Source organism: Perca fluviatilis, chromosome 5, assembly GCF_010015445.1.
Source record: "Perca fluviatilis chromosome 5, GENO_Pfluv_1.0, whole genome shotgun sequence".
Taxonomy (NCBI): domain Eukaryota; kingdom Metazoa; phylum Chordata; class Actinopteri; order Perciformes; family Percidae; genus Perca; species Perca fluviatilis.
In genome coordinates, this window is record NC_053116.1 from 29,228,159 (window position 1) to 29,243,677 (window position 15,519).

A 15,519-nucleotide genomic window follows, 5' to 3' on the forward strand; every position below is an offset into this window, starting at 1 on the left:
CCTATCCAGCCCCTATTCCCTGTCTCTACCAGGACAAGGAGAAGAGAGGATTGTAGGGGGGAGCAGAGCCAAATACTGGGCCAGGATGCTCCTGTGGAGCACCAAAGCTGTTGCCCCCAGCCCCAGGCCCTGAGCTCCTGGCATTAAACCACACACACACACACACACACACACACACACACACACACACACACACACATACACACACACACACACACACTGTTGTATGGTCACCAGACAGCACAGCAGACAGGAAAGCAATGGTGCGGAAACCAATAAACAAGGTTATCTTCTGAGCACTGACAGCATTTAAGGAGACGTTATATTTAGAAGAGAAAAAAAACACAGCTCACAAGAATTCTTTAGTTTTATAAATCTAGTGCTAAGCATACATACTGTATACATATTTGTATTATTGTCCCATAAAAAGAAAAAAGAAGACAAAAAAAAGAAATGATTTGATCCTACCAACAAATATTGTCTATGGATCCTAAGTTTGATTCAGCGTATTCCTCTGTGACATAGGCCTCAATTGTTGTCCAGAAACAAAACAAAAATTGAAAACACCCCAATGAGCCACACAGAGTCAATCTCACCTAACCTATGCTGCAGTAAAACTCACTAGCACAAAATATGTAGTAATTAACATTATCCCTAAGGAAGGCACTGTTTACGCCTGTTTGAGGAATGTTTGTAGAATCTACAAAGCCAAACTGTTTCAGGTAATTATTTAGCCTTTATTGTTAAATTAAATTATATTTGTGTTTGAAGATTTACTTCCTGGCTGAGGGCCACAGAAAGGGTAGGGAAGGACATATTTAGGTTTAGGTTTTAACCATTTCATGGGAAGTGTTGACAATAAAAAAATAAAATAAAATTAAGAATAACACCAGCCTTGCATGATTAGCACCAAACAAAATCATAATAGCGGGAATGGCATTGTCGCTGATAAATAGTTACTTGGGTTGGTGCCGAGATTTAAATTTCTAAAACTCAGTCTAAGTCGAGTACACACACACACACACACACACACACACACACACACACACACGCAAAAGACTGAAGTGACCTCAGCTTAAACATGAATTTGGTTCATAAGATGAGTGCATATATTCATATTTGTGAAACAAAGATTGGATGAAAGAAACATCAGTCCATACTAGTCCCATGTTCATGTTGCAGTCTTTGTTCTCCGTATTGTTTTCTTCAATCTGCATATGAAAATATGTAATTAAGATTTAAAAAGTGATACCAGTGCAGAGCAGTTTTCAGAAACAGCCACTGGAATAATTTTTATTACATAAATCAATAATTATTGACAATATTATTATATTAAATAATATACATACAGTACAGGCCAAAAGTTTGCACACACCTCATTCAATGCGTTTCCTTTTTATTTTCATGACTTTTTACATTGTAGAAAACTATGAATGAACACATATGGAATTATGTACTTAACAAAAAAGTGTGAAATAACTGAAAACATGTCTTATATTTTAGATTCTTCAAAGTAGCCACCCTTTGCTTTTTTTATTAATAAGGGAAAAAATTCCACTAATTAACCCTGACAAGGCACACCTGTGAAGTGAAAACCATTTCAGGTGACTACCTCATGAAGCTCATTGAGAGAACACCAAGGGTTTGCAGAGTTATCAAAAAAAGCAAAGGGTGGCTACTTTGAGGAATGCCTGTACTGTATAATCTAATGCAGTGCTGTGACATTAAAAGATGAAAAAAGCAAATAAGTACTGTATGAAGGAAGCAAATTTTTCTTCTTTGATTTTGATGATTTTTTTTCTTTTTTTTCTCAAAGAAAAATGGCCAAAGGTCTGTAAAGATGCTTCATGTCTGTGTGTTCAGGTGAAGCCGGTTCATTTCACAGTCCAAGCAGTTGTGACCTCCTCAGACCTGCAGTTTGAACCAACTGAGGTGGACTTTGGTATCTGTTCCATTTACCAGTTGGTCAAAAGCAGCGTTCGCCTTACCAACCTGTCCCTGCTGCCTCAGGACTTTGGCTTTTTGGGTGTTCCAGAGGTACTGTATGAGTAACAAGAACTTCTGTGATTTAGTCTGTAGTGCTGTGAATACCTTATCTTGTGTTAAATGTTGTGTATAAAAGTATATGTGAAATACAGTTGCTTGGATCCCTACAAGCGGAAACGATCCCAGATACTATTAGTCAGTGAAAACAGTGTTTTTATCAGTGCTGTATTACTAGATGGTGTCAGGTGCATAGGAGACACATTTTTTGTTAACCCTTGTGTCGTCTTCCTTGTCGACCATGCAACATGGCAACGTTTTTCTGGGTCAAAATTTAAAATTAAAACTTTATGGTCGCCTTTTTCGACACTTTTGTCACTTTCCGATGTTTTTGTTGATTTTTTTTCTGGGCTTTTTCACGTTTTTTTTTTTTTTTTTTTTCCCGATGTCTTTTAAGCTTTTTCTGACATTTTTGTCACTTTTTTCAATGTTCTTTTTTTTGCAATCTTTTTTCAAATCATATAAAATTGAATTAAACACCCAAATTCAATGAAAGTAGTGAACTGAACCTTTATTTTATTTATTGGGAAGAGCATTGTATGGAACCATCCACGTTATTTTTATTGTTGACAATTTGGTTAAAGAAAACCCCAAAATGGGTCAAATTTGACCCGAGGACAACAGAAGGATTAATAAAACAGTCATTAAAATAAATAGTGCTTTCACTGTGGGAAATTTAGCTTCACCCTTTCACGTTTCCCTTTCTTTCTTTTTTTTTCTTTTTTTAAGAGTTGCTCTTTTCGTTCAACACTTAAAGTTGTAATCCTTAAAATTTTAGTCCTCAGGCGCCTGGGTAGCTCACCTGAAAGAGCAGGCGCCCATATATATAGTAGTCCACCCTGCAGCCCTTTGCTGCATGTCATTCTCCCTCTTTCTCCCCTTTCATGTCTTCAGCTGTCCTATATAATTCAAGGCCTAAAATGCCCCAAAAATAGTCTTAAAAAAAAAAAGATTTCATTCCTTGTTTATTTGCCAACCCTTGTGGTTACTGTTGCAACAGCAAATGCAGTTTAGCACTAGAGCAAACAGTCGTTCAGTAGCTACTTTGGCAGAAATTCAACATATACAATACAACATGTGGATGTTTTTAAAAATGTAAAGCATTAGCAGTAACTTAATACAGCTCTGATACGCGTAAAGAGAGTGAAACTGAGGCTGTTATCAATGAGATAAAATTACACTGGTTTGCAAGCAAAAAAATGTTTGCTGTGAATCCCCTATGCTTGGGTATGCAGAAGAATGGGAACTCCACCACTAACAATAAAAACTACTATCCTTTTGTGGCCTGCCCATTTTTGGGTTTGTTAATAGCTCTGTCAATAGCACTTATCTAAGCGCTGCTATGCAAATAGCAGCCTGTATTTATCTCTCATTTTCCTCCAGCTCTGGCAGTTCTTCATGCTGTACGTTATAGTATAAAGATGCAGTAGATAAGCAGTAGATGTAAAAATACACACAAAGTGACACAATCCCACTTGCCATGTTAACAGGACATTAAAAGACAAAATCACAGAGCCAGAGCACTTCCTTGTTGCCTCAAGGCATATGTACAATAGAGAGATAATCACTGAATGTGAATACGTTGAATGGCTATTGCAAAAACAATGTCTCTCATATATAACCAAAAATTGGTTTTGATGTCATAAAAACATCTTAAGGATTTTAACTGTAAATTGGAAATTCAATGTGTGTTGTTTGTGTTTTCTCACACTACAGTTTATTGAGGTCCAGCCTAATGATGGCTTTGGCACTCTACTCCCACAAGAGACCCTGGAGATTGATCTGATTTTCAGTGCCAACAAGGCCAAAGAGTACAATTTCCAGCTCAGCTGCAGATCAGGAATTAACAGGTTAACTTTAAATCAAGTTCGGTCAGTCTCATTATGTCCGGTATGATGGATACGATTCAGTTTACTGCATCCAAAATTTATTCATATACGTATAACTAAACAATTTCTTTTTCTTTGTCATCAGAGATTTCCTTCTGTCTTGCCGAGCAGTGGGTGTCCGCCCTCCACTGGAGCTCTCCCATTCTCTGGTCCAGTTTGGGGCCACGGCAGTGGGAGACCACTCCACTGCCATACTTTACTTGATCAACCATCAAAACAACCATAAGCAGTCCAAACAACCAGTCCCTCCAGTGGTCAAGGGCGCCGTGGCTCCTGTAGCACCCAGGCTGTTCTCCTTCACCCTACCCAAGGATTCAGACATCAGCATCACTCCTTCTGCGGGCGGCCTGCTGCCCGGGGAGGTGGAGTAGCACAAATATGTTTACATTAATATTAAAGGGGCATTCTACCAATTTTACACATAAAGGTCAGATTACTAGTCTTTCTAATGTGTCTTGTGATTCCCCCAACTTAATGGAAGATCGCTGGAATGCCCCTTTAATATGGACTGTGAGAAACTTCTCAAACAAAGCATGTTTTAGCACTGTAGATAGATAGATAGATAGATAGATAGATAGATAGATAGATAGATAGATAGATAGATCTTTATTGTCAATTGTATGTGATACAACAAAATTCTGTTGGAGCCATCCTCTCCAAATAGCAGCATAGAGTAAAAAGATTTTTTTTTAAAACACATACACCAGCACATTTTCACCCAAGCACATCTCACACATACACATTCATCTCGCACATTAAATAGCTAGAAAACAGTAAACACAGCAGTTATTGCACAGAGTCCGATTGCACTGAGGGGGTAAGGGATGTGTGTATGTTTTTATGTTTGTATGGGTGTCTATGGGGTCAGCTGAAGAAAATGTTGCCCCTAATATTAATTCAACCCCTTCCTCACAGGCCGCTGTTTGAGTAATCCTGTGGAGCTGTATCCCCTGAGGTGGTGTTTCTCGTTTTACGCATGGCCAGAATCTTAATGTAACCTTTGTCACAAAACCATAATTAACGTTTTAGGCTGCATATGATGCAAATCTAACTCCTAGTGCTTACCGGTACTCTAAACTTCATCAAAATAGTTTTGAGTTTGTGAACGTAACCTGTAATTTTACTACGTAAAGAAACCAAACCTGGGACTAGTGAATACATTTTTACTTTTAATGACAATTTGCAACAAAGACAATGATCACAGAACTAACGGATCTCTTTCAGCCTCAGTTCAACTCAGTACAGCTATACAGAACTACAGTGAGACAAACAGCCATCATAGCTGCTGTTGGTGAACAAGTGCTTTAGATTTTTGATTTGTCTATGCTGCAGTATCAACAAGTACAGAACATAATACAAAAAGTGAAATGTTTTTATATTCACTGGATGCAGCATCATCTCAAAGTAAAGCTGCTTTGGAAATCATTGTAGTTTATTGGTGTGAGTTGTGACAGTTGAATAAGAAGTTCTATTTTCCATCAGTTGACAGTGGAAGACTTTCCTCAAGGCTATGTTTATGGAAACAATTAATCCATTGCATTCTGCAGAGGCCCAGTGGGAGAAAATTGGAAAACAGAGGGATTATCACCCTGAATCCACTTGAATTGGTTCACGCTATAGAAACCTCAGAACAAGAGACTGCCCAAAACTAATTTAAACCCCCACTTTGTAATATGAAGTGGAAGTTATGAGGAAGAAAACTGAAGGCCATTTTAAAGTTTCCTGAAAATGTGTAGCATACCACATGTAATAATAACTAGTGTTACTGCTGGATCTTCTAAATCCCTGACACGTTTCCTTCTCCTCTCTCACATAGAGATGTCTTGTCCAAGTGACGTTCAGACCCAGACTGCTGGACCAGGACATCAGAGAGGAGGCGCTGCGTCTCCTCCACCGAGCCAAGATGCTCCGTGAGAAGGAGTTGGAGAGGAACAGACATGCTGAACAGGAGGTAAGAATACACACACACACACACACACACCTGCTCCCCGTCACCTCCTGCTAGTGTCAGAGTCAGTCTGTGCTGCCACAAAGGCTTCTACAGTAATGTGAGCACATCTTCAACAGCTTACTGATTGTATTATCTTTCATGAACATGCTGGTGTTTATACAGAATGTAGATGCTACATTTGTCTAACTTAGTATGAACCCATCAATCACCTTTGTGTGTGTGTGTGTGTGTGTGTGTGTGTGTGTGTGTGTGTGTGTGTGTGTGTGTGTGTGTGTGTGTGTGTGTGTGTGTGTGTGTGTGTGTGTGTGTGTGTGTGATTTTGTACGTTCCATTAAGACTAAAAAGGAGGTCCCAGTGGAAACAGGTAAAGGCAAGAAGGCATCTGTGGTTCCAAAGACTAGCACGGTGTCAGACAGCCCAAACACAGACCAACTAACTGAACCACCAAATCCTGCTGACATACAGCCAGGGTAGGAGCTTTTATTTCTACAATGACTTCCTTGATGTCATCAATCTTGTTGTTTGCTTTGTATCACAAATTACTTTAGAAAACACATCCAGTTTGCTGGACTGAAATGCCAGTGAAGCAAATATTCAATAATAAATATTCTATAATCAAATAGAAGTAGGAAAAGAGTAGTACTGCAAAAAGGGAATAGATTATCCCTGAAACCCACGTTATGTAAAAAAGTAGGCTAATCCATATTAATAACTTGGTCAGAAGTCTGAGATCCAGCAACACTGAAATAAATGACACACAAAGCTTCCGCTTGAACATTCGCTCTTTTTTTCCAGTGCTCAAGTGATTTCATCAGTATTCACATATACAATGATCACACCATATATAGTTAGTATTATCTCAACAGAGCTAGAAAACTTGGATGAAAAGGGTTTCATTGTGTGTCTTTTCCTTTAAGGTCAGAGCAGTATGAGGAGGCCAGAGCCTCTCTGCTGTACTCCTTCACCCAGCGCTACAGCGAGTACACCGTTCCCTGCTTTGTGTCGGACGGAGACCCTCCAGAGGAAGACCGACAGGCCCAGCCGTCGTGGAGGTGACACTGAGTCAGCGTCTACACAGATCTTTACAACACACTGTAGTCCATGTCCTGCCAGATGTATCAATGCCCTTTACAATATTTTCATATAAGTTTTTGCCATTTGCAGTCCTGTTACTATGTACAGACTTTGTGGTCCTAAAACCTGAATGTAAGACCGCTATTTTAAACAACAGCCTCCTTTACCAGACAATGTTTTCCACCTTTTAACCAAAGATTTTGATGCATGAGGAAAAATAAGGTATTTGTTTGATATAAGTAACATATCTCTACCAAGTCCAGATCAACCCACCATAGGGCAAACATACAGACCCAGTAAAAACACTACGACTTGCCTCGGGTTTGCAGAGTGTGAATTTGTTTAAGGCCCTTAGCATTCCAGTTTTTATAATGTTTTAGTAAACCTGGTTCTCCCAGTGGCCTGAGGGTCTGGGTTGCCTGCTTTGCCCATCAAGTTATGCAGTCTTCATCTCAACTGTGAATTCTGGAGCTGCATAGCATTTAGCAAGCATGCACTTTCTTCTTATAGTACATAAAATGTGTGGGATTGTGTGTGACATTATGTTGTTGTTTGCTACATAGCTTATTTTCTTCCTTTAACGAAAAGCCAAGATTTCTGCTGTGGAAACCTCTGGGCTGCCTGAAAGAATAACAATACCAACACTCTATGTATGGAACACAGTAGTGAGCTACCCAGTAAAAAGAGAAGGAATTTAGTTCGTAATATGTGTGTGTGGTAATCCGTAGTTAAACTCACGGATTACCACTTGATAAAAACAGTATTTTACAACAACCCTGTAACCTCTCTATGACCTCTTTGGTTGGGTTATATATGCAGCTAACACATCTGCATATTGGAGGGAGGGGTCTAATATACAGTCCTTCCAGAAAAACGCTTTTTTGTGATTGTTGCAGGCAAAAATCCTTGATTATGCGGCACGTTTTCTTAAAAAATGCGATGGAATATGCGGGATATTTATGCAGTTTTTGCGATGAAATTGCAGGAACTTGCAAAAATTGCGGGAAATTGCAAAAACTGCGGTTTGATGAAAAAGAACACCCTGCTTTTGTAAACTTAATTTCCAAAAATAGTTTACAGATATTCAGTCATTGCAATAAGCAAACAAATAAGATACAAAAATATATACAAATAATATAATATTAAAGTAAAAATAAAAGTTATAGTCTAAACAGAGGGAAATAAAAGAGAAAAGAGACAGACTTTCAAAAATCGTTAATAATATAGACAGCAGGAACACTTAAAGAAATTTGAGTAGACATCAGATATTAAGATAGCTTTCTTATTGGATACCAACTTAAGAGACTCAAAGTATCAACCTCCAACGATGATGTTCACGTCGCGTAATTACGTCACTTCATAACGTTCCCATGGCAACAGGGGAAAATGGCTGCTCTTGTGTGAAGTAAACGCAACATTTTTCAACTTTCTGCGCGGAAATCGGCAATTTATGCGGCAAAAGTGCGGCATATTTGAAAAAATACGGCCCCCACATGAATATGCGGACTTTGGCTGATTATGCATTGAATCATGCGATCGCATAATCGCGTTTTTCTGGAGGGACTGAATATAGCTGACATAACCTTTGGAACTCATCTTTAAATTTAACAATGGGGAAATGAAGAAATGATCATAGACTTCGAAAGAGTGGAAGATGGAAATCGCCACTTGAAAGTGCTGGGAAATCAGTTGAGAAATGTCTTCTTTCTTCTCTGCTAATCATAAATTACATGTGAAGCAACGCTGCACTTTTTCACAACAGTTGAAAGTGCGTGTCTCTATTACAGTTCGGTCGGGTAGCCTGGCCTCTGTTGAAAAGAATGTATCAGAGAAAGAAAGACTTCATCCAAACCTCTCATCTCTTTCTTCTATTTATAACCTGTGGTTTTTATCCAGTGGCTCTAAATATTGTAGGAAATACCCTCTGGGAGAAGATAGAAACACCTTTGGTTTAAATCTAAGCAGTTCAAAAGAAGTAACATATCCTGAGTCTATTCAAGTTAGGAATGGTCAACATTCTTGTCTGTCTTGTTTGTAATTTGAGCTCACCAAAGGATGTTCCTACCTACTTTTGTTGTAATGGTAATACAACAAACTCAACAATATAAGCACTGCTACAGATTTACGTAATGTTCCATCATTCTCCCGACTCAAAGTGCCATGTGTGGGAGCTGTTACATATACTCCTTTTTTCTCCCTGTCATGTCTAATATCTCCACAGTCCCTTCAATACTCTGTACTTGAAGCTGCAGTGTCCTGCTGTACAGCCCCCTCTAGTGGTCATATCCAACAATGGACAAAATGTCATAGACTTCCATCAGGTGGCAGTGGGTGAGTAATTTTGAAAGTTTATGTTGCTTAATAGTTCTTCACGTACTGTACGCATACCTTTTTTTTTAACCTATTTATTGTGTTTTTATTTGTGTTGTCTATCTTTAGGAGAAAAAATGATCAAGAGGTTTACAGTTCAGAACATTTCGAAGGAATCTTTGGATGTATCCTGTCAACAAAAGTCAAAACGCAATATTTTACACATAACTAATAATAGAGCTATTTTAAACTTCTAATCCACATAGTTTGTCGATAGTTCCAAAATCCCACTTGATGGTATCTGTGTTCTATAGACACTTCTTAAGATATCTGTACAAATTTTCAACATACTTTATAAAAAAGTGATAATGTGCGCATTCAATAGGCTTAATCTTAATGTATTAGATAGACAGATATTTTGAGCTGCAGGTCCACTCTACTTTCAGTACTTTGACAATTTGTGTTAAATACACTAATGAACATAATTAGCATGTAAAAATGTCTTTCTGCAGATAGTATGAGGTGTGCTCTTTAATATATAAGTGTGTATTAAAGAGTCAGTTCACACAAATTACAAAAAAAATTTTCTCACTTACCTCTAGAAGTATTTAGCACCACAGATAGTTTTGGTTTTATTTTCCCAGGTTTTAAGATATCAGTCTCTGGGGATTTCTGTTACCACCCCAATATAATTGAGATCAATGTAATTTAGTTTGTGGTGGTCACAGCAACGAAAAAATTGGAAAAGAATTAAAGATTCAACATGCTTTTGAAAGTATTTTAAGGCATTTTTGTACCTTTGAGAGCAGACAGTAGAGAGAATAAAGGTTATGAGGGGGGAGAGAGAATGACATGCAACAAGATTCTCTCTCAGAGTTGAACTGGGGAAGTTGCATTCATTGCCTTTTTTCATTGCCTTTGCCCAACGCCTTTAACCCCTCAGCCACATTTTGTATATGCACTTCTGTTCAAAGCATTTCTAAAGAAAACTGATGTGTTGTCACGTAGTGGGGGTTATATAGAGTAACAAGGACACTTGCCCCGGAGATGCATGTTGCTTTTGAGAAGTTGAAATGAAAATTGTCAATGATGTGAGCACCACGAGTGAAATTCCGTTCACATTCATTGTACTGAGATGGATGCAGGCAGAAATTTTAGAGACATGCTACCCAGGTGGCCGCGGGCAACATCCCAGGTACGTGTCTGGCTGGGCTCGGGGCCTTTGTTTTATGTCATTCCCCATCTCGCTCTCTCCACAGTTCCTGTCTGTCTCTATCCAATAAAGGCACTTAATGCTCAGAAAAAGAAGACGGAGATCTCAAGACCTGGATAAATAAAATCCTCCTTTAATGTCAAAGTAAAAGTTACTTTCTTAAAACGTACCATGTTAGATACACACTTTGCCACTGTCTCTTTATGAATGTACAGTACACCTATAGGGTTAATCCAAGGAAAAAGTAATAATCTTCAATAGATTTGCCCTATTTTATATTTTATACATATGGTATCTTTTTGTACTCGTTAATTTCATGTCCAGAGATGTCCAGGCCCTAAATTGCCACTACTACTTTTATTATGACGGATACTATTACTACAAATAATAATTATAATATCAACTGTTCACCACTGGTTTTCTTTGACCGTTTCCAAGCTGAGGTCATCAGTGCTGGATATACGTGGTCCTTTTTTCCTTCTGAATGCTCTCAGGTGCTTAAGACCCGGAGGAAAACAAACTCTGGTTCTGGCCTTCAGTCCATCTCTGGAGAAAAAGGTGGGTTAGCAGTGCAGAATTGACCATGGAGCCCTGGCTTTTTGCTAGAACTTAAAGCTGCACTATGAGTTCCTGCATGGTTTCAGCGCAATTTCATTTTTGTCTCAAATCGTAGGCATCTCTCCTTGATCCGCTAGCTGCCCGCCCCCTGAATACACTGTGAAAAAGCCCAGTCTCGGGAGACAACACAGGGGTCGTAGACGTCAAACAAACACTAGGGGCACAGGCTGTGCACCAAAATACAACAAACCACATTCCAGCAGCTACTCTCAGATACAACTCACACTACTCAATCAACTCTGCTTTCTGAAATCTTGCTGAAACCATGCAGGAACTCATGGTGCACCTTTAATAAACATATGAGTGTCCATCATGTTACCAGTGTGTCTCACATTTCCCACTAATGAATGACCCATAAGTCTCAGAGTGAAGTTGAATCCAAAATGATATATTAATCCAGTGATTTGTCCTCATCAGAATTATCCATTGTGCCTCTCAAATCACATAAAAGATTATTAGGTAACATTACAAATATTGAGTAATACTTTATTTGTACTGTTTTTTAGTACTGTGAGAGTCTGGAGGTGCGTAGCCAGAAGATGACCCTGGAGATGACTGTGTGTGGGGAGGGTGTGGTCCCTGCTGTCACCTCCTCCCACCCTGGAGGTCTCCTTGACTTTGGCTATGTGTTGGAGAAGGAGAGCACCTCACATGTCCTAAAGGTCAGTCAACAGTGTGCTGAGGGCAAAAGGAAAAGAAGAAGTATGAGAACAACATTACATCTTGCTGGTTTTGAAGATATTTGTCCACTTCTGATGATTCAGATCCATTCTTGGAACAATCAAATCCAGAACTGGATCGCTGGTCATATGCAGTGATTGCCTTGATGCTTTTGAAGGGGGTTGCAGACTCGGAACTGACATCACGCAGTTTTTTTCCTGCAGCTACAGAACAGCTCAGCGGTGGCAGTGGGTTTCAGGGTGCTGCTGGCCAGCCTTTGTCCCTCACAGCCTCAGGGTGGAGCTGACAGGGTGGCCTTCCTGCTGGGCAGTTACACAGACTCTCAGGTCCAGCCTACTGTGGGTAAGATGTCATTAACATTGCAGTGATTCACCAGGGAAACCGACAACGTTGACTGCTGAGCTCTAAAACAAAAGGGTTCAATTTCCAACACCAAACCTCATAACATACAGGTGGTTAGGACAAACCTGAATGAATGAGAAGAGAAACAACAAATGCAAACGCCTTCAGGACACAGTCTCACTGAGAGGCACTTAAATCATTATTAACTCCCAAATATTAATATCCACTATTGGTTGGGATATAGTGCATTTTTGTTAAATAATTCTTATCAATTTACCTTAGACCCTTTATCTTTTGTTCTCAGTTGAGCAACAACATTGATGAATACTCTTCAACCAGAGCATCACAGCTATCATGGATAGACTAAAGAAAGTAGATAGATTGATAGATCAATCTATAGATCGCTGGAATTCCCCTTTAATATGGACTTTGAGAACCTGCTCAAACCAAGTATGTTTTAGCGCTATAGATAGATAGATGGATAGATAGATAGACAGAAGACATAGATAGATAGATAGATAGATAGATAGATAGATAGATAGATAGATAGATAGATAGATAGATAGATAGATAGATAGATATAAATAAGATGTATATCTATAGAATACACAGTATGAATAATATACTACTGTAGAATGCACTATAAATATACTAAACTACTAATACTACTAAAATATATTTTTTAATGATGGGATAACATACTATATGCATTAGTGTGCACATTATTCATTATTTCTTCAGTTTTTATGCAATGAGGTAGAGTGGGAGATGTGCAAGGTTACTGAAGGAGCAAAACAGATTGGAGTATGGTTGAGAGAAACTATAAAGCTGAGAGTTCTCTTTTAGACATAGTTGAGGTGTTGTATTATAAGCTCAGGGAAATAAAGATAATGTTTATTTGTATTATATTAACAGCAATACTAGTAGCAGAAGTAACAGTAGGAGACATGGTAGTAGTAGCAGTATGTCTTTTGCCTCCTGTACAGGAACCCAGAACTACAGTGGGCTGAGTGTGTTCAGTGTGGTGCCAGTAGAGGGCAGCATTGGTCCAGGACAGAGCCAGGACATCACTGTCACCTTTCAGCCTGACCACCCGGCTGTCAACTATTCTGACAGACTGACCATAGAGCTCACAAATAAGGTCAGCAGAAGTCCACACAGACAAAGACTCACACCTTGAGATCAGTATACTCAACTTCATACCTTGACCTTAATCACTGGTTTAAAAGTATCACAATGCTGCATTCTAAATGCACTTACTGCACGCTGAATGCCCTCTCGTCACTCTGGTCCTCATAATATAACAACCTTAACCCTGTGCCATTTCTGTCTTTCAGAGTAAAGTGTGTGTGGTGGATCTGAGGGGGGCAGCTTCTTCACATAACATGTATCTATTTGGAGGAGACCGGCTGACTGTGCCGATTGAATCTCTCCTCCCTCCACTGATAACCGGTCAACCTCCGCTTACAGGTATCCAAGCCTCCTCCTTCATGTCTTCTTTAGCACAGTATAATGGCCATTATGTAGTTTAATGAAATACATAGTCAGTCTGGACGTGATCAATACTACCATACTGGTTACCTATGGAAATGATCCATCAAAAATGATTCAAGTAAACATGTTCTCAAAGATACGGAAGGCTCCAACAAGGCAGAAAAACACTCTAAATATGACTAATAACTCCTTCACATTCCAGCAGTTATTCCATAAATTATGCCAGCAACAGCAGGGTATGTGTTGTAGTAATTTATGCTAAACAAAGGATGCTGACAGAACTGTGCTTGCAAAAATGTGCTTGTCACCAGCATTCAGATCATATTTCACCACAAAATCCATGTGTGAAAATAGGCACACCTCCTAGACAAGTCAATTGTAGATTGCACTACATCAAAGTGGGATTGTACATTAATATAGCATCAGCAGTTGGATGAATGCCTGAGCTTTGGTATAATTGTGTCAAAATAACAGCACTTATGACGGTAAAAGAAGTTATTCTGAAAGCCTCCCGTTGGCCCCCAGCAAAATTCCAGTTTGTGAGTGTCTTTAAGAAGGAAGTTAATGGACCATTTGTTTGTGTTTTTTTGTGCGTATTTTTCCTATCATTCTAGGCAGCGATTGGTTTTCATTAATTTCCGTACAAGATGCAAATCCATTAGCAGACTCTTGAATCGCACACAAATTGTGTATCATAATGCCATCATACTTAACATTAGGCCAGCATAATTTTTTGTTAATTTAACAGGATCGTTGAGTGGCATTGTTTGGTAGTTAAAGGGTTCCAATTTATAGTTTCTGCATCAGCATGGCAAGGTTCTGCATTTGTCATCTGCCCACATCTGCGAGAGTCTGCCTGCAGCCCAAAACGTATGTCCATGCTGACAGAATTTTACATGTGTGACCACATTTGTGTATGCAGACACCCAATGTAGTATAAACAGAATCACGTGTCCATCTGCTGTCTGCACTCAGTTTTAGACTATATCTGCACTTTTGAAGTAGAGATTAATTACATACAAAACAAAAATATAAAAATGTATGTGTAGCATGCATTGCATGCATGAATACAGTCAGAAAATTGTACACATGATTCATACTTTGATTTGTAGGAACTAATTAATAAAATATATGAGTGGAAGCCAAAGGATGTCTGGAATGGTAGAAATAAGACGAAGAGTCAACAGCTACGCTAGTGGCTCTGTGAGGCTGTACTTAGGCACAGCTAAATGCTAACTCTAGCATGCTAACATGCGGACATTGACAGCCCTAACAAAGATGTTTAGCAGAGATAATGTTAATCAGGTTCACCACCTTAGTTTAGAGTGTTAGCATGCAAACATTTGTTAATTAACACTAAACACAAAGTAAAGCTGAAGCTGATGAAAATCTCATTAGTTTTTCAGGTATTTGGTCTTTAACCAAAGTAATGGACAAACAAATAAAGATTTTGAGCCAAAGATGGCGCTTTATGGATGAATCCTCAGGGGGCTATGAGTATCTGTACAACATGTCATCCAATTTCCATCCAATAGTTGTTAAGATATCTGTCAGTCTGGACCAAAGCGGTGGACTGACCGACCGACCGGCCGGCCGAATGACAGACAGACAAATCGACATTGCCATTTCTAGAGCGATTTATTTATTATTGTTTATTTTTGCAGGCACAACGCACAATTAAAAGTAATTGCACCACAGATAGCTAGCAGCTAATTTGCATCTGTTTTCCCTGGGCAGGTAGACAAAAAACAGCAACCACAAAACAGCAAATACACTACATAAAACAGCACAATACATAAATATCCATCAGTGTGGGAGAACAGAATCAGAATAATGAATACAATAACTACAAGGCAACCATTCGTGGTGACACTTTGTGTTGACTTTAGACTGGTTTAAAACAC

General features: G+C 38.9%; 1 protein-coding gene across 5 annotated transcripts in view; it reads left to right on the plus strand.

The window, feature by feature from the left end:
- The window catches only part of cfap74 (cilia and flagella associated protein 74), a 62,243-nt gene that overhangs the window by 44,833 nt on the left and 1,891 nt on the right, over nt 1–15,519 (plus strand). For 4 of the 5 annotated variants that reach the window (XM_039801434.1, XM_039801433.1, XM_039801431.1 and 1 more), the window contains exons 24-36: nt 1,864–2,037; nt 3,760–3,893; nt 4,018–4,294; nt 5,749–5,883; nt 6,220–6,353; nt 6,801–6,935; nt 9,179–9,288; nt 9,397–9,452; nt 10,919–11,038; nt 11,605–11,760; nt 11,983–12,121; nt 13,108–13,262; nt 13,459–13,591. In XM_039801434.1, coding sequence (XP_039657368.1) covers nt 1,864–2,037; nt 3,760–3,893; nt 4,018–4,294; nt 5,749–5,883; nt 6,220–6,353; nt 6,801–6,935; nt 9,179–9,288; nt 9,397–9,452; nt 10,919–11,038; nt 11,605–11,760; nt 11,983–12,121; nt 13,108–13,262; nt 13,459–13,591 — 1,858 coding nt within the window. Of the gene's footprint in view, nt 1–1,863; nt 2,038–3,759; nt 3,894–4,017; nt 4,295–5,748; nt 5,884–6,219; nt 6,354–6,800; nt 6,936–9,178; nt 9,293–9,396; nt 9,453–10,918; nt 11,039–11,604; nt 11,761–11,982; nt 12,122–13,107; nt 13,263–13,458; nt 13,592–15,519 lie in introns of those variants that run through there. The other variant, XM_039801435.1, reaches the window with a different exon arrangement.